The 18,483-nt window shown below is 49.6% G+C and overlaps 2 protein-coding genes across 2 annotated transcripts in view; both read right to left on the bottom strand.

The window, feature by feature from the left end:
- Nucleotides 1-270: 270 nt before the first annotated feature.
- On the bottom strand, nucleotides 271-6,879 carry LOC115396179 (coxsackievirus and adenovirus receptor homolog). Its single transcript, XM_030101892.1, has 8 exons — nucleotides 6,849-6,879; nucleotides 6,322-6,482; nucleotides 5,784-6,149; nucleotides 5,328-5,600; nucleotides 4,784-4,871; nucleotides 2,524-2,569; nucleotides 2,113-2,189; nucleotides 271-736 (listed from the first exon to the last, which is right to left on the bottom strand). The coding sequence occupies exons 2-8, from the start codon at nucleotides 6,374-6,376 to the stop codon at nucleotides 679-681; spliced, it is 963 nt and encodes a 320-aa protein (XP_029957752.1). The 5' UTR covers nucleotides 6,377-6,482; nucleotides 6,849-6,879; the 3' UTR covers nucleotides 271-678.
- A 5,699-nt stretch (nucleotides 6,880-12,578) lies between these two features.
- wdr18 (WD repeat domain 18) overlaps nucleotides 12,579-18,483 on the bottom strand; it is a 6,987-nt gene continuing 1,082 nt past the window's right edge. Inside the window, exons 4-11 of the mRNA XM_030101888.1 lie at nucleotides 18,379-18,483; nucleotides 18,171-18,314; nucleotides 14,567-14,625; nucleotides 14,371-14,495; nucleotides 13,198-13,361; nucleotides 13,041-13,109; nucleotides 12,766-12,951; nucleotides 12,579-12,661 (exon numbers count right to left, since the gene is read on the bottom strand). The exon at nucleotides 18,379-18,483 is cut by the window's right edge and continues 37 nt beyond it. Coding sequence (XP_029957748.1) covers nucleotides 12,823-12,951; nucleotides 13,041-13,109; nucleotides 13,198-13,361; nucleotides 14,371-14,495; nucleotides 14,567-14,625; nucleotides 18,171-18,314; nucleotides 18,379-18,483 — 795 coding nt within the window. The 3' untranslated portion in view covers nucleotides 12,579-12,661; nucleotides 12,766-12,822. The remainder of the gene's footprint in view (nucleotides 12,662-12,765; nucleotides 12,952-13,040; nucleotides 13,110-13,197; nucleotides 13,362-14,370; nucleotides 14,496-14,566; nucleotides 14,626-18,170; nucleotides 18,315-18,378) is intronic.

Here is an 18,483-nt window from a genome sequence, read left to right as displayed (position 1 = left end):
TGCTAAAATTGTCCTTCCTCTTTTCTTCATGGGCAACTTCCTATTACATGTCCCTGACCCAAGAGGTGGACTCAACATCTTCAATTCAGTCATCCTTCGAGAAAGGGTCAAACCGAAAAACGACGCTGTTTACACAGAAAGGAATCTTTAAAAACAGAGTTTATGATAATAGGCGTTATTGCTATGTTTGAATTAACACATGAAAAAAAACATGCAAACACAATCAATAACAAAAACAGACAGAAAGATATCTTTCCAAAAAAGCCGATTAAATCTATTAGAATACAGTAGAAAAACAATCTTCAGGTTTGTGGCCGCGCTTCAGGAACGTTCTTCATGTTAAGAACAGAATTTATCTGGAGACGCGACAGCAGGGTTCTGGATTTCAGGGAGTCAATGAAAGAGAGAAGGAACATTCCCAAACCTCCTCAGAACCAACGGAACGTCTCTACATGACTGAATCTGAAGAACTCAACACAGCCAGGAGAAGGTGTTCCTCAGCTGTTCCTCAGCTGTTCCGCAGATCTGAATCAGACTGAATAGTTTGGATGAATCATCTCTATGTCAAACTGCTCCGTCTGGAACAAAGTGGAGTCCCACTTTAGGTCCTCAGCCACAGTTTGGGAAACAGGGACCTTCACCACAAACCGGTGCCGTAAAACACTGAAGATGCAGACTTCAGCCTCGGCCGGAGACAGAGGAGTAGATCACGGCGTCCTCGTCCTGAACTGCTTTCCTGAAGAACACAAAAATAAAGAAACAGAGTGAGAAAGAGACAGACTGGGTTCTTGATGGAGGCGAGTCCAGCCAGGGGGGAGTTCTGAAGATACAGGGTCTCCATCCAGATGGATGAATGGATGGATGATGATTCAGTGGATGGATGGACAGACGGACAGATGTATGGTGGATTGGATGATAAATGTACTACACTTACATAGCGCTTTTCATCTGCATTAGCAGAGCCCAAAGCACTTCACACCTACCCATTCACACACACATTCACACACCAGCAAAGGCAGCTGCCATGCAAGGCGCTCAATCCATCCATCCATCGGGGGCAATTCAGGGTTCAGTGTCTTGCCCAAGGACACTTAGGCATGCAGACAGGGGGAGACAAGAATCGAACTAACAACCTCCTGATTGTCAGACGACTGCTCTCCCCACTGATCCACAGCCGCCCTGGATGGATGGATGGTTGGATGGGTGGATAGATGATGGATGGATGGATGGATGGATGGATGGATGGATGGATGGATGGAAGGATGGTTGGTTGGATGGATGGAAGGACGGATGGTGGATGGATGGATGGATGGATGCATGGATGGATGATGGATGGATGGATGGATGGATGGATGGATGGTGGATGGATGGATGGATGGATGGATGGATGGATGGATGGATGGATGGATGGATGCATGGATGGATGATGGATGGCTGGATGGATGGAAGGATGGATGGTGGATGGATGGATGGATGCATGGATGGAGGATGGATGGATGGATGGATGGATGCATGGATGGAGGATGGATGGATGGATGGAGGGATGGGTGGATAGATGATGGATGGATGGATGGATGGATGGATGGAAGGATGCATGGATGGATGATGGATGGATGGATGGATGGATGGATGGATGGTGGATGGATGGATGGATGCATGGATGGATGGATGGATGGATGGATGGATGGATGGTGGATGGATGGATGGATGGATGGATGCATGGATGGAGGATGGATGGATGGATGGATGCATGGATGGAGGATGGATGGATGGATGGATGGATGGATGGATGGAGGATGGATGGATGGATGGATGGATGGATGGATGGATGGTGGATGGATGGATGGATGCATGGATGGATGGATGGATGGATGGATGGATGGATGATGGTTGGTTGGATGGATGGATGGATGGATGCATGGATGGATGGATGGATGGATGGATGGATGGATGGATGGATGGATGGATGGATGGATGGATGGATGATGGTTGGTTGGATGGATGGATGGATGGATGGAGGATGGATGGATGCATGGATGGATGGATGGATGGATGGATGGATGGATGGATGGATGGATGGATGGATGGATCTGCTCTGTCCTCATTCTCTACCTGGCCTGGTTGAACTGTTTGAAGTGGACGGAGGCGTAGCTCACGTCCTCCACCTCCCGGCTGGTGTCCTGCTGCTGCTGCTCCAGGTGGAGGCCGTCAGACCGGAGACCCCAGAGGGAGGGACATGGAGACAGGAGACACAGAGACAGAAGACATGGAGACAGGAGACAGGTGACTCTTTAGATAAAGTCCTGGTTTCATGTCATGCCTGATGGTCTTCATTTCAGAGGACGGTGGACATTGGGACAGCTGTCTCTATGTTCAGGCTTTTCTGTTCTTTTAACTGTTTATAACCAGACACAGTGAAAATTCTGAACAGCAATGAAAGTTTCATAAACTGCTGTCATGAGAGAAATGAGGCATTTTCACACACACACACACACACACACACACACACACACACACACTGACCGTTTGCTCTTCAGCTCTGGAATTCTCTGCTGCTGCTGCTCGCGCCCTACAAGGAGATTTATTTCATTAAGGCTTCGTTCAGACTCAGGTCAGATTACTAACACACTTTTTAAGACTGATGAAATTAATTCCAGATTTAATTCAGACTTACTTCAGACTTATGAGACTAATTTCAGGCTTAATTCAGACTTATTCCAGATTTCAAAAGAACCTTTTCAGACTCTCATATCCCGGGGGAGGCTGAGGACACTGAGTCCCAGTGGACCATGTCCTCCATGTCCTCCATGTCCTCCATGTTCTCCATGTTCTCCACCTCCATTGTTGAAGCAGCTGCTTGGAGCTGTGGTCTCCAGGTCTCCGGTGCCTGCCGTGGTGGCAACCCCCGAACCCGGTGCTAGACACCGGAAGTCAGGGCTGCTGTCAAGCTGAAGAAGGAGTCCTGTCGAGTCCTGTTGGCTCATGGGACTCCAGAAGCAGCTGACTGGAATCAGCAGGCCAAGCGAACTGCAGCCTGAGCGGTTCTGGAGGTAAAAACTCTGGGAGGAGTTCAGGAGGCCATGGAGGAGGACTACCGGTCAGCCTCAAAGACATTCTAGCAAGCCGTCCGGCGCCTCAGGAGAGGACAGCAGGTCTCCACTAACACTGTTTACAGTGGAGGACGGGAGCTGCTATTCTCCACTGGGGACTTTATATGACAGTGGAAGGAATACTTGGAGAACCTCCTCAATCCCATCGCCACGTCTCCCATAGAGGAAGCAGAGGCTGAGGTCTCAGAGGTGGTTGGTAAGCTCCTCAGTGGCAAGGCGCCGGGGGTGGACGAGATTCATCCTGAGTACCTCAAGTCTCTGGATGTGCAAGGGCTGTCTTGGTTGACACGTCTCTGTAACATTGCGTGGCGGTCGGGGACAGAACCTCTGGACTGGCAGACCAGGGTGGTGGTTTCCCTGTTTAAAAAGGGGGACCGGAGGATGTGTTCCAACTATAGGGAGGTCAGACTCCTCAGCCTCCCCGGGAAAGTCTATTCCAGGGATTCCAGGGTACTGGAGAGGAGGATTCAACCGATAGTCGAACCTCGGATCCAGGAGGAACAATGCGGTTTTCGTCCTGGTCGTGGGAGTTCGCCCAACCAGTCCACATGTGTTTTGTGGACTTGGAGAAGGCATTCGACCGCGTCCCTCATGGTGTCTTGTGGTTGGCTTTGGGAGTACAGAGTCCAGGACCCCTTGTTAAGGGCCGTCCGGTCTCTCTATGATCGGAGTAGGAGTCTGGTCCCCATTGTCGGCAGTAAGTCGGACCTGTTCCTGATTCACGTTGGACTCCAGCAGAGCTGCTCGTTGTCACCGGTTCTGTTCATAATCTTTATGAACAGAATTTCTCGGTGCAGCCAGGAGCTGGAGGGGGTCTGGTTCAGGGACCAGGGGCCAGAGGGGGTCTGGTTCTGGACCACAGGATTTCATCTCTGCTTTTTGCAGATGATGTTGTCCTGTTGGCTCTATTGAACCTGGCCCATCATGCACTGGGGCGGTTTGCAGCCAAGTGTGAAGTGGCAGGGATGAGGATCAGCACCTCCAGATCCGAGGCCCTGGTCCTGGACTGGAAGAAGGTGGCTTGCCCTCTCCAGGTCGGTGGAGAGACTCTGGCCCAAGTGGAGGGGGTCTTGTTCACAGTGGGGGACGGATGGAGGTGAGATTGACAGACGGATCGGTGCAGCGGCTGCAGTGATGCGGTCGTTGTATCGGTCCGTTGTGGTGAAGAAGGAGCCGAAAGGCGAAGCTCTCGATTTACCGGTCAATCTAAGTTCCCACCCTCACCTATGGTCATGACCGAAAGGACAAGATCCCGGATACAAGCGGCTGAAATGAGCGTCCTCCGTAGGGTGGTTGGACTCCCTTAGAGACAGAGGGAGGAGCTCAGTCACCAGGGAGGAGCTCGGAGTAGAGCCGCTACTCCTCCACATCGAGAGGAGCAGCTGAGGAGGCTCGGGCACCTCTTTAGGATGGAACCTCCTGGACGCCTCCCTGGGGAGGTCTTCTGGACATGTCCCACCGGGAGGAGACCCCGGGGAAGATCTAGGACACGCTGGAGAGACTGTGTCTCTCGGCTGGCCTTGGAACCAACAAACTCCCGATTGTAAGACGACTGCACTCCCCACTAGACCACAGCCGTCACCACATTAACTCTAAATCTAAAACACGGTGGTTCAGCTGGTGTTGTGAGGATGTTGCTGGTGGATTGATGTCGATACAGGAACTCCTCCCACCTTCGGATGAAGACGAGGCTTACGATTAGAGCGACTCCAGCCAGAAGGACACCACAGGTCACACCGGCGATCAGGGCCGGGTTGGCACCTGAAAAACATAGAAAGAAATATTTGCTGTCAGCCGGTTCTCTGAGGAAGTTCTGGCAGGAACAGAAACCGGCAGAGTCTTCCTGTGAAGCGGCTGAGTCAGGATGATTTCAGGTTAAAATTAGGCTCGGGGAAAAAAGCCTTTCAATCAGCTGGGCTATAAATACTAGGGGTGAACAGTCAGTGGAGGAAGATGCTCTATAATCCTGATGTTGGACGCAGCCGTTCTTCTACCATTTTCTTGTCAGTAATGAGCTCAAAGAAGCTTCAGTAACTGTAGCTGAGGTCAAGTTTAATGTTCACTACGTTGGCGAATTAAAGTCGTCCTCAATCTCCACAGTGACACTGGTCTGCAGGGAAAAGTTCATTGTTCTGTCAAACTGAAGGCAACATTAGAAGAGGAGCAGCAGAGCAGCAGCTCCATGCCTGGACGTCCCCACATTCAAATCAAACGCACCTTCCAGACCTTCCACCTTCAGGCTGAACGGCTGCGACGTCGTCCTCGCCTTGGCCTTCAGTCGACACGTGTAGTTCCCAGAATGCTCTGCGCTCAGAGGGCTGAGCTGGAGGGCGGGGCCAGACTCTGGGAGGGCGTGGCCATCTCTGAACCACGTGACCTCCAGCCGGTGGGTGGTGCAGTGTGACGAGCACCTCAGTGTGACTGCTCCACCTTTTCTGAGCTCTGAATGATTTCCAGAGCTGCTGATCTCCATCTGGACCCCGTCTGAAACTACAGAGAGCGTTTTCCTTCCATGGTCATTGTTATTACTGGACATCAGGAGACCAGGCTGCAGAGCGGCAGGCAGATAGCCGGTAGATACCCTCATACCCTTCAAGATGCTCTATGATCTGGATGTTAGAGGAGGAAGATGCTTTATAGTCTGGATGTTAGCAGAACAATGTTATTTCTCACCTTTGACTGTGACTCCTGTTCGGTTTGTAAAATGTCCCACAGTATCATTAACTTCCATCCTGAAGCGGAAGGTTCCCCCATCATAACTCTGGATGTTCCAGATCTGTAGAGTACAGACTGTCTCCATGTCTCCCAGGTACTGAAAACGAGATGTTCTCTGTATTTCACTGTCATATACAGTCGGGGTTGGACCGTGGCAGATCAGATGGTTCCTGCACCAAACGACTCGGACGATTTTCCGGTAAATGGTCTTCCTCCCCTCAGTGACAGACGTCAGGGGTGTGAAGCTGCAGGGGAGGGTGACGGTGGATCCTTCGACTGCACAGGTGGAGGTGAACGGATAGATGATATTTGGAATCTCAGCAGCTGGAAAAACAAGAATCAGGACGGAGATAAAGAGCTGAAAACGCTGCTGGAGGAACGATACAGAGAATTCATCTCAGGAGGGTTTCTGTGAAGGCTGCTGGAGACGGACGTCACTACTCTCAGGAGAGTCAGCGGGTCGGTGGAACCGGGAGGAACGGCTGCCGGGCCTCACCTGTGAGCAGCAGCCAGCAGCTGCAGCAGACCACCAGCATGCGGAGCGCCATCATTAGTCCCGGCCAAGTCTGACGGAGGTCCAACTCTTCCAGCCTCCTCCGCTCTGCTCTCACCGCCTCTTCCTCTCAGATGAACTCGTCTTTTTTTGGACTCACTTCTCTAAAAGCACAGAGTAAAACTCAACACGTTGCATCTGGTTTCATCAGCCAACCACATTTGGTAACACCATCATTTCTTCAACGCTATCTGTGGTGGAGAGGAGGAAATGCTCCAGCTCAGGGAAGAACCGCACTAAAAGCCACTGATGAGTGAAGCAGCCATCAAAATTAAATGACTGTACTTAAAATAAACAAGACTATTTCTAGGAACTGTATGGAAGGTCATGAAATCTGATAAAAAAAAACAATGAAACAAAATGAATAGAATAAATACAAAGAAAATGAGTGGCTGCATCTGTTTCGCTCGGCTGATCCGGGGGGGGAGGAATCAGTCCCGCTGGCCCGGTATGAAGTTGTTCCTCAGCACCTGCGGTTCCAGCTGGTCTTCTTTGTTGAACAACGGGTCTGGTGTTAGTCAGGAGGATTCTGGGAGTCTGTTCCTCATGCAGCTGTTGTGGAACCTCGGCCAGCAAGCAAGTTCTGAACCCGTCAGTCAGAAGTCCACCACAAGCAAAGAGCTCCAGAGAGTGAGGCAGATCCTGAGAGCTCAGCGAAATGATAAGACCACGGAGAGACAGACCGTTAAATGGAGAGACGGAGCACTGCGTGGCCTGTACCACTGGAGAGGAAGTTCCTGAAGATCAGTCACAGTCTAGAAAATGCTGAACTGACAGAACGGAGATGTGGAGTGTTCAGGCTGAAGAGGCTCCTGTGGTGGACGGGCACTGGAGACAGGACGGCAAACTGACAGAGTCTGCAGCAGATCGCAGAACAACTTCTGAAGCCTCACACTCAGTGTGTGTGTGTGTGTGTGTGTGTGTGTGTGTGTGTGTGTGTGTGTGTGTGTGTGTGTGTTGGACAGTGGCTTTAAAAAAAACTGTTTTTTTTCCCACAACTTCTCATTTTAGAAAGTGGCCAGTGGCTGTTTCCACTGCCCCCTAGTGTCCTGTGTCGTCACTCACTCCGCTGTTTCTTCAGTTCAAACATACATGCAGACATAAAGCATCATCTGCTTCTCTTTTCAGGCTGCTTCCAAAAAAAAGTCAGACAAATGTCCCCAGACTTGAACATCAGCACAATGTTGTTTTCTAATAAGATGTAGACAATGGAAAAGAAAACAAAGCTGGCATTTCTCCTCAATTCTAGTTCAGATTCGACTTGGAAGAGGTTCTTTCTCTTCCCACTCCATTTTAACTTTTCACTGTGCTTACACAAAAGCATTAATAATTCAAACCGACATAAACAATACTGGAAACATTACAATCTTTATAAAAATCAAGAAAGGTTACTGAAGAACTTACTGACACAGAGAAGTGAGTCATCTGCATATTGTCAAACTTTGTGTCGAAGCCCTCTGGATTTTTTAGCATTGAAGAACATACAGAGTTTCGACGGTGTGATTTATTTCATCTCAGGGAAGACTCTCAACACCAAGAAAACTACAGAAAAAGAGTAGAAAAAAACAAAACACTTCTCTGTAGCATCACTAAAATAATGTACTCGTCATTCCCACACAAATTCATGATTCCATCTTCATAATTTCAACTACCGTAATTCTATGAGATACTTTTTTTCTTAGGTTTTTACTAATGAACCAAAAAAACAAGACATTCTGAAACAAAAACATTCAGTCATTCAATAATGTACAGCCCATTCCCAATCTGGGCTGGTACATTTTGGGTCTCCTCTTGAGGGTGGGGAGGGAGAACTGTTTCGGACACGTGCTCTGACAATCCTCGATTCCACTTGTGAAGTCTTCGGGTGCGGTGAAACCTTTATTTTCCTCAGGGACATATAAACTCACTGTTTACAGGTAGACGAGCTTACACATATGTCCCATACACCGAACACAGTCAAATGACTCACACATCTGAAGCTCATCACCTGTGAGCTCTTGAAAAGCATTCCCACACCATCCTGCTCCCCCTCGCGCTCAAATCACAGAAATGACAAATGGCTCCTACAAATTTTAGGTTACTTAAAGAGATACTTCGACATTTTGGCAAATTGGCCCCTTTTTGCGCAATTCCTTAGTCATTTCGAACAGCATACTTGCTTTTTTTGTGAGGGCGAGCTGTTGTTTATTCAGAGGCGAGTCGGGGAAGGTTTTCGGGACGGACACAATGGAAGTGGATGGTATTTTTGTTCCCCCTCGTCAAACTCAGCAAATACAAAATCCAACAACCCCAAAACACTTTGGTGGACACGTTATAATCCGCACATTCACTACGCTGTGGAACACCAACAAATAATACTGTAGCGTTACGACACTGAAGCAAATACTGGGAACTACTTTTTCTTTTGAAATCACTACGCCCAGACGCCATGTTTAGTAAGTAGTTCCGTCTCAGCAATCTTCACATAAACAACTCAATCTGGTAATTTTGCATTAATATTTCACAGCGTAGTGAATGTGCGGATTATAACGTGTCCAACAAAGTGTTTTGGGGTTGTTGGATTGTGTATTTGATGAGTTTGACGAGGGGGAACAAAAATACCATCCACTTCCATTGTGTCCATCCTGAAAACCTTCCCCGACTCACCTCTGGATAAACAACAGCTCGCCCTCACAAAAAAAGCAAGTATGCTGTTTGAAATGACTGAGGAATTGCGCTAAATGGGCCAATTTGCCAAACTATTGAGGTATGGCTTTAACGTAACCCCAGTTCTCAGAGTAGCATGAGTGAGATGTCTCACTATGGGACACGCCCCCAGCGTATGCCTCAGAAGCATTTATCTCATTATGTCAATCCTGATTGGCTGGTGATCGCAACGCCCACAGACACCGGCAGGGGCCTGAAGACCCTGACACGTGTAGGTCAGAGTGATCGCTCCCACAATCCAGTGGGAGAGCAGCTGCTTTGTGACAGGTCTGCTCCTACAGGGGCGAGCCCAGGTGTCGTGGAATTTTATTTAAAAAAAGTATCCTAGGCCAGTCACGGTGCAAAAAACCCCACAAACATATATTCCAGAAAAAACATAAAATCCTCAAGTATATCCACTCTTGGTTCTTGAAGTCTTCCATCGTAGTTCTCCTCAGAAAAATCAGGCAGTGTCAGAGTCAGAATGCAAAAGGAGGACTTTATTCCCAAAAAAAACCCTCCTGGCAGCCAGGCCGACCAAAGAACTGACGCCCCGATCGCTCTCCGCTCCATCTATTTATACTATTTCTTGGGAGTTTGTTGCTGCTTAATTAATTCTTCGTCAAGACACAATTGTTCAAACCATTCATTGAGTCTTAGTTGAGTCTTCGTCAAGACACAATTGCTCCCCCCTCCCTACAAAGGTCAATTTCCGTGACCCCTTGGGAGGCCCTCTCAGCCTCCAAGTCTCCAAATGCCAGGTGTTGTGCAACAAATCATAGTGTCACATTTCTTGTCCAATGAGCCTCATTTGCACCAGAGGGAGACAGAGAGACAATTGACCTAAAGTCTTAACTTTAAAAAACAAACTGTCCAGCTGCCAAGAGGCTGCCGTAAAAATGAAACATGGCAGGCTGGCGAACAGAAAAAGGATACATGTCTTTTCTACGCCTGTGTCCACTAGCATACTATAACTAACAGAGACATGCATTATATGAACAATAGTAAATAACGTAATATAATAAGCATGATGTAAAGAATATTCTAAAATTATTCTACACAGGCCACACAGAGCTGGTCCCTCTTCAGTCCAGTCCATACAAATCCGCAAAGCTCGGACTGGACACAGCATGAGCAACCGCTGCTCTCCAGGAGAAGGAAAAGTGGGTGGAGAAAATGCTGAAAGAACAATAGGAGAGCTTGAGCCCACCACCTCGGGCACAAAGGCCAGGTGGGGCTTCAGGGACACCCTGGCATTCCCAAGGTCAAACTGAGTGCACGAGGAGTGCACTGAGGGTGCATGAGTGTCACTGATGTGCTTGGCAGAGGCTAAAGCTAGAAGCAGCGCTGTCTTCAGAGACAGATGCTTCAAGCTAACCTCCTCCAGTGGTTCAGAGCGAGCCCCGGAGAGCCCATCTAAAACCACGGCCAAGTCCCATGGGGGCGCCAGCGGCCTGGAACCAGGAAGCAGCTTGAGTGCCTCTTTCATGAAACAGCAGAGCAAAGGATGTTGGCTGACCGTTTCCTCACCAAACCCCACAAGGCACACGGCAATCGCAGCCAGATACACCTTTATCGTGGAGAAGGCTTTATGTTTCTCAATCAAGTCCTGCAAGGATGACAAAATAACACCAGCAGTGCACTGAAAGGAGATGTGTCCTTTTATGTCCTTTTATATCCGTTCCCCGCTAAACGAGGAATGGATATTACATCCATCAGCTATTAAATCCCATCAGATACTGAGGAGCAGTGATGAAGATGTAACAGGTAAAAGAGTTAGTAATGTCTGGAGACAGCCGACAATTCTGAAATCTACCATAGTGTGAAGAAAAGTTCTCAAATTCCCTCAGGAAAGACGACTTGGCTGAAACATCTAATGACGGTGACACAGCTCGTTAAAACGGCTGCAACTGCTAAATCCTCAAACACTGACCGAAAGAGCAACGATTAAAACACATCGAACAGCTGGAATCACAAAAAAGAAGGTAAAAACACATGAAGTAGCTTTAAAGCTAGGGTTGGCGATCTTGGAAAACTAGCATGTAGCACGAATGTAGCATCTCCCCAAGGCTCCGTCCAGCTCCCACCCCATTGGAGGAGCTCCGTTGGGAGCGGAGACGCAGAGACGTTCCGTGCGCGCGGTGCGCGCAGCACTTCCGCGTCCAGTGCATTCCTGGAGTAACCTGTCCTCAGCACTTCGTTTCTTCGTTTTTCTTTATTTGCACTACGCCAAGGTATGGCGCACTCACCGGTAAGTAAAGCCCCAAACATTCTTCTCCGCCATTCTGCAACGACGCTCCGTCCTTCTACGCGCGCACTGAATCAGGGTCAGTGCACGCCATTGACATGTACGCGCAGGGGGCAGGTCGAACGGTGAAGGGATTTGATTGGTTTAAAAAAAGGTGTCCCGTCAAGACGATTGGTTGCTGTTTTTCCCGTTTTACTCCTGCTGTAGATAGCGGATATTTTCCAAACTACTTTAAGAACACGCTATGAATTGTTTCCCATCGGGTCATAAAGATCATTTTAACCAGTATTTAAAAAAATTTATCTCATTCAAATCGCCAACCCTAGCTTTAAGTGTGAGAGGAAACCGCCAAGAAGGAGAACATGTTTCAATTTGTAAAAAAACACAACAAACTACTGACAGGATTAAAATGTAAAGCAGCTGTTCCTGCAAGTCTGCTGTGTGTGTGTGTGTGTGTAAATATCACACATAACTGAACAATGATGAATTCTATATCAAGAAAAGCACTTTGAGCATCATTCTCACATTTTCACAATCAAAACTCTCCAGAAACTCTGGAAAAAATTCATTAAAAAAATCAGCTTGAACCCTGCTGAACAGTTTAAAGTCTTAAACGTCCAGCTGGTAGTTTGGTTGAGTTCCTGGAACTCAACCAAACTCCACATCTTCACAAGTCTCAAGTGATTTCAAACAAAAGAAATAATAAAGTGAATTACAGAATCAGCTGTTTTAACTGGATGTCTCTTGGTCAAATCAGTCTGATCCTGAACCAGAGACCAGTCAGCTGCTGCTCTGGTTTGTAATTTGACACCTGGATCCTCAGCTTCTGTGTCGGTTCTAATTGAAGGACGGTGGAACCTTTGTTCCATTTCTTCTCTACATTCTGTTTGCCTCACTTTCTGTCCCCCGGTCAGTTCCAGCAACATCCTGCACCAGGAGTGAACACAAATCAAATAAAGTCAGAAATCATGTTATCAAGAGGAGCTCGAAGCCGATAAGCTCCTCCTGAAGTCAGTCTGAAGCTGCCAGCAGGCAGACTCCAGCCTGCCGACGGGAGGAAAGTAGCACTGACACTGAGATTAGTATGAGCACACGGAGGCTCCGCCCCCTGAGGACCAACTGCTTCCTGTGGGCGGAGTTTGTTTTCTGTTCATTCATCTGATTGGTGATCGATAAAACGAGTAAACTGCAGACTCAGCGTTTTACTGAAACAGCTTCCATAAAACTAAAAAAAAAAAAACTCAAACACACTTAACTTCTCACAGTACAAAAAACTTTATTTAAAAAAACACTAAACAATGACGAGGAATCTTTACTGGAGGCGGTTGAGTCTCTCCTGGACCAGTGGAGCTACTCTGAGACCCGTGGAGACCCCCCTGGGACCCGTAGCGACCCCCCTGGGACCCGTGGAGACCCCCCTGGGACCCGTAGAGACCCCCCTGGGACCCGTAGAGACCCCCCTGGGACCCGTAGAGACCCCCCTGGGACCCGTAGAGACCCCCCTGGACCCCTTACGAAGGCTTGGTGAGCAGCTGACTGGAGAACTCGAACAGATCCTTGTTGACCTTTTTCAGAGTTTGAACTTCCTCTTCCAACTCGGCGACTCGAACCTTGGAGTTTTCTCCGTCACCGAAAACCGACTGGAAGAGAGGAGGAGTTAGAGGAGTCGCAGGCCCCGCCCCCTCCGCACCAGACCCCGCCCCCTCCACACCAGACCCCGCCCCCTCACCTTGTCTGTCATGGCATTCATTAGAGCGTTGAGTCGTTCGGCTTTCTGCAGGTACGATTCTTCGTCGTCCTGGAAACGACACACTTTGATGTTGTATCTGTGTGTGTGTGTGTGTGTGTGTGTGTGTGTGTGTGTGTGTGTGTGTGTGTGTCCTAACCTGTGCGTGCAGCCCTGGGCGGACACACACCTCGCCCGTCTCGCTGCCGTCGCCCTCGGAGACCATCAGGTGTCTGCTGAAGCGCGGCAGCGGGACGGACGGACGACTGTCGGGGATGAACATGTTGGCCGGAGCCGCCATGATGACGGCGTTGGTTACTGGGCCTGGAGAGAGAGACGGGGGCGGGGCTTAGACCAGAGGGGCGGGGCTTAGACTGGATACAGGGGGCTGATCTTTACAGGGCAGTCTGGGTGCGGGGCCTACCTGTACAGGACAGGCTGGGGGCGGGGCTACCTGTACAGGACAGGCTGGGGGCGGGGCTACCTGTACAGGACAGGCTGGGGGCGGGGCTACCTGTACAGGACGGGCTGGGGGAGGGGCTACCTGTACAGGACGGGCTGGGGGAGGGGCTACCTGTACAGGACAGTCTGGGGGCGGGGCTACCTGTACAGGACAGTCTGGGGGCGGGGCTACCTGTACAGGACAGTCTGGGGGCGGGGCTACCTGTACAGGACGGGCTGGGGGAGGGGCCTACCTGTACAGGACAGGCTGGGGGCGGGGCCTACCTGTACAGGACAGGCTGGGGGCGGGGCCTACCTGTACAGGACAGGCTGGGGGCGGGGCCTACCTGTACAGGACAGGCTGGGGGCGGGGCCTACCTGTACAGGACAGGCTGGGGGCGGGGCCTACATGTACAGGACAGGCTGGGGGCGGGGCTACCTGTACAGGACAGGCTGGGGGCGGGGCTACCTGTACAGGACAGGCTGGGGGCGGGGCCTACATGTACAGGACAGGCTGGGGGCGGGGCTACCTGTACAGGACAGGCTGGGGGCGGGGCTACCTGTACAGGACAGTCTGGGGGCGGGGCTACCTGTACAGGACAGTCTGGGGGCGGGGCTACCTGTACAGGACAGTCTGGGGGCGGGGCTACCTGTACAGGACGGGCTGGGGGCGGGGCTACCTGTACAGGACGGGCTGGGGGCGGGGCCTACCTGTACAGGACAGTCTGGGGGCGGGGCTACCTGTACAGGACAGTCTGGGGGCGGGGCTACCTGTACAGGACAGTCTGGGGGCGGGGCTACCTGTACAGGACAGTCTGGGGGCGGGGCTACCTGTACAGGACAGTCTGGGGGCGGGGCTACCTGTACAGGACAGTCTGGGGGCGGGGCTTACCCTTGTGGGACAGACAGCGGACGCTCTGCTTGCTCTGGATGTCCCAGAGTCGAACCGTCTCGTCATGTGACCCCGACAGGAGCAGCGAGCCGTCCATGGACACCGACAGACAGGTCACCATATTCCTGAGGGCAGAGGTCAGAGGTCAGACACAGCTCAGCTGCAGGTCAGCCACGGCAGGTTGTCCGGTTCTCACCGGTGTCCTTTGAAGACCTGGTTCCCCTCGCTGTCCGACTGGAACTGCCGGTCCCGACTCTGTTCAAAACAAACTTCATCGTTATTAAAAGTAATGCTTTGGTTTTTGACGTGCGCAGTTAACGGGAAGCACGAAAGTCACAAACAAGCAGAAGAACTGGACGGTGGTTCAGAAATATCTGTTCAATTGAAACCCTGAGAGAACAAACACTGAAGAGGCGAGAAGGCTGCCAATCGCACAACAGCGAGTTCAAAGAGCTCCGAGGCAGACTCCGAGCGATTAACTGGTTCCCAGGTTAACAAGTGACGGATTTGTAAACACATGCAGATGTTTGTAACAGATGTTAAAATAAGACTCACAAAAGACTCTGAACTTATACATTTACTGTAACTGCAGAAAACCGACGTTTGCTGGAATGACTACAACCGGGGTCGGCAGCCTCGAACACCCAGAGAGCCATTTGGACGGAAAAGAAAACACTGGGAGCCGCAAATCTTTTTCGATACCTAAAATGAAGATAACACTGTATATATATATTTTTTTACTTTACGCTTTGCATAAACAACTACAGTGTGTTGCTTATGAAATGGATGAAGAACATGTAATTTTATTCATGTAACAAACACATTTTTAACATTTTGAACTCTTAAAAAAATAACAAGCTGAAAGTCTGTTTCAAATGAATTACAAAGCTGAACATAAATGATCCATGTGGCAAACAAAAGAACGCCGTGAGCCGTCATCTTCATATCACCTTGGGCTTTCGGAGCGCTTAGCGGAGCCTTGACCTGAATTTAAAAAACAAACTGAGAAAAAAGTTGAATGTCTCTTTCAAATGAATTAAAAAGCTGAAATTAAATTAAATTATCCATGTATCAAACAAAACATGCCGTGAGCCGTCATCCTTTATCGCCTTCGGGCTTTCGGGGCGCTTGGCGGAACCATGACCTGAATTTAAAAAAAATTGGGGAAAAAGCACTACGTCACTGAACAATAAATAAAAATTTCCAAAATATCTGCATAAATATTTATTTTTTTTACCTGGTCAATGGGACTGCTGCTCCTGCACCTCTGCGCACAGCGTCTGCAGATCGGGGCTGTGTGAAGACACTTCCATCTTAATGCAGGACCGTCAGCTGTCGTCTGTGAGGCGTGAGCGCCGTTTGTTTCTAACATAGTTCATGGTGGAGAATAGCTGCTCACACACGAACGTGGATCTGAAGATCGACAGGACTCCAAATGCATATTGCTTCGTATTTACGTAGGTGTCGGGGATGGCATTCCATGTCTCCAACACCAGTTTGTCCGGTCCTGGAAGATTCTCAATCTCACTCCATTTGTGAGTCCGAACAAGAGCGGCCTTCTGATGGATCTTCAAGATCCTCGGTCAAGCGCCTGAATTTGGACACCCACATATCTTTGTCAGCGATGTCAGCCAGCTGGAGCCCCAGATCAGGACGACTTACACCTGCAAATGCAGTCACATTTCACAGGGATGGATCGGTGGTGAGGGGAGTGATGGGGAAGGACAATGAGTATTTTTCCTCTCTGAAATCGCAGAATCGTTTGACAAACGATGCTTGCATTGTGGTGATTGCAGAGTGCAAATACTCTGAATTTATCACCTTGTTGTGAGCTTGTTTGAACTCTCTTAAAACAGGAAGTGAGACAGTGCGCCTCTCTGTACATCTCTGGCTAAAACTGTCAGTTTGCGCTCAAACGCTAACACCTCCTCCAGCAGGTGGCGCTGTGCCGCCTCTCCCCTGAAGAGCCGTATTCAGCGTGTTCAGCTTCGCTGTCATGTCCACCATGAAGTGCAGCTTTTCCAGCCACTCTGGCTCTTCCAGCTCAGGGAAGCTGAGCCCTTTGCTGCTCATGAACGTTTTCACCTCTCCGAGACACGCAGCAAAGCGTTTCAGCACCTCTCCTCTGGACAGCAGCAGGAGGTCGGAGGAAGTGCTCTCCACCGCATCCAGTAACGAACGGAACCGACGGTGATTTAAACCGTTTGCCATTATTTTATTGATAATCTGAATGACAACATTCGTGGCCTCTGTGCATTCTGGAGGAAACGTTTGCGCACACAGCGCCTCCTGGTGCAGGATGCAGTGAAACGTCAGCAGCTTTCGATCCAGCGACTTCTGCAGCAAGGCCAGGAAGCCTCGCCGCGCTCCAGCCATCAGTAGACGCTGACACGAGGTGGGCTGTTCTTATTTCTTTGGCTCTTAAACAATCAAGCACAGCCTCACAGACGTCCTCACCCCGTGTCTGGCATTTTAGTGGGATCAGCTCAACCAGTTCTTCCTGTGGTCCAGCAGAGGTCACGTCTCGGCAGAACAGCGCTGTTTGTTCAATATCGCTTCTGTCTTTGGACTCATCACAGGCTGGAGCGGAACTGATGTCTTTAATTTGCCGTCTTGTGATATTTTCTGCCATTTCCAGGGTTCCTTCTTTGACGGTCTTTGCAGAGAGACGCATCTCTTTGATTTTCTGCACAATTTCACTCTTGTTTTTAAAGTCCGCGAACAGGTGTTCTGAAATCTTAATGACTCCTTCATATATTCTCCGTCTGTGAAAGGCTTTCCACGCCCGACTACTCATGAGCGGCCACAAAACTTGCGTATGTAGTTGAATTTGCAGACTTTATCCACTTCTTGAATTGATTTTTCCGCAGATCAGCTTTGGTTCTCTCTTCTCCCTCCGGATATTTTTCAGCGAAGGCCGTGTGTTTATTTTGGAAATGTCTTGCGACATTTGACCTTTTATTGTTAGCCAGTCTCTCTTGGGGCGAGGCACACTGCTAGGCCTCTCTCACCAGACGTAAATGTGAATGAATTTGCCCAGGCATCATTAAACGTTCTGTTTTCTCCAGATATTTTTCTTTTCTTACATTTCTCCATACTTGGCCTACCTGGGGTTGAAAGAACTCTCGATACATGCACGCCGCTTTGGCGGCTTCTGTGAGTGCGACGCATATTTTAAGCGATGAAAAATAAGAAAATATAACTTTATGTTAAAATTTCAAGATCACAATAATCTTCCAATTTAGAACTACAATTTTAAAGAAGAACTAACACAAATACAGTTCACTTCAGTAAATGCTTTGTGGTGTCTACTAAGAGGGGGAATTCCTCACAGGAGAAGGGGCGGGGCTTGGTGACGGGCGGTGAGGCCCGCTGACGGTGAGGGTTAACAGGTGGAAGCCATGACAGCCGTCTCTCCCGTGCCGGCTCATAAACCTCACTCAGCTCCACTCCTCGTCCGTCTCCTCTTTTCGCGACCCACACGTCGCTATTTTCCCAAACCACGCGGCGCCGCGTATAAGGATGAACTCCGGGATGCCGACCCCGGGACGACGAGTTTCAGTCGGTTTTAGAACGTCTGTTGGTCACAAGTTAGCACGGACACCAGTTCATTCAAAACATCAGCAGGCGGAGCGGAGCTGTATAATCCGCTTCACCAGGACCCTGGAGAACCGGGACGCACGCCATCCATGTTTACACGCGTTGAACTTGACTGTTTCTTTACTCGGACTGAAAAACACCACGTCCACCTGGCCAGTGACCACACTGCAATCACATCACCGAGTAATCAGATTACTCACCTGGCTGCACAGAGACACCTGGAAGATGTTCCCGTCACTTCCTCCACAGAACAGGAAGTACTCGCAGGGGTCAAAGGTCACCGCCATGATCTCCACGTCAAAGAGGACGGATAGCAGCAGCTCGCCCGAGGACAGTTCCCAGAGCTGAGGACGGCGGACAGAGTGAGGCTGTGTGTGTGTGTGTGTGTGTGTGTAAGAAAGTGTGTACCTTAACTGTCTGGTCTAAGGACGCCGTGGCAATTCGTCCCTGAGCTCCCATCATGCCGCACTGCAGGTCTGTGATTGGCAGGGAGTGACGGGACAGGACGTGACG

The sequence above is a fragment of the Salarias fasciatus genome, chromosome 11 (assembly GCF_902148845.1).
Source record: "Salarias fasciatus chromosome 11, fSalaFa1.1, whole genome shotgun sequence".
NCBI lineage: Eukaryota > Metazoa > Chordata > Actinopteri > Blenniiformes > Blenniidae > Salarias > Salarias fasciatus.
This window is presented reverse-complemented; position numbering and strand designations above follow the sequence as displayed.

What these genes read in the sequence shown, in the direction of transcription:
- LOC115396179 (XM_030101892.1), bottom strand. Translation starts at nt 6,376, where the DNA reads ATGATGGCGCTCCGCATGCTGGTGGTCTGCTGCAGCTGCTGGCTGCTG. An exon ending in GAAGGTGGAAGGTCTGGAAG is followed by an intron (nt 4,872 to 5,327) that starts GTGCGTTTGATT and finishes TATGTTTTTCAG; the next exon opens with GTGCCAACCCGGCCCTGATC. An exon ending in AAACAGTTCAACCAGGCCAG is followed by an intron (nt 737 to 2,112) that starts GTAGAGAATGAG and finishes TGTGTTCTTCAG; the next exon opens with GAAAGCAGTTCAGGACGAGG.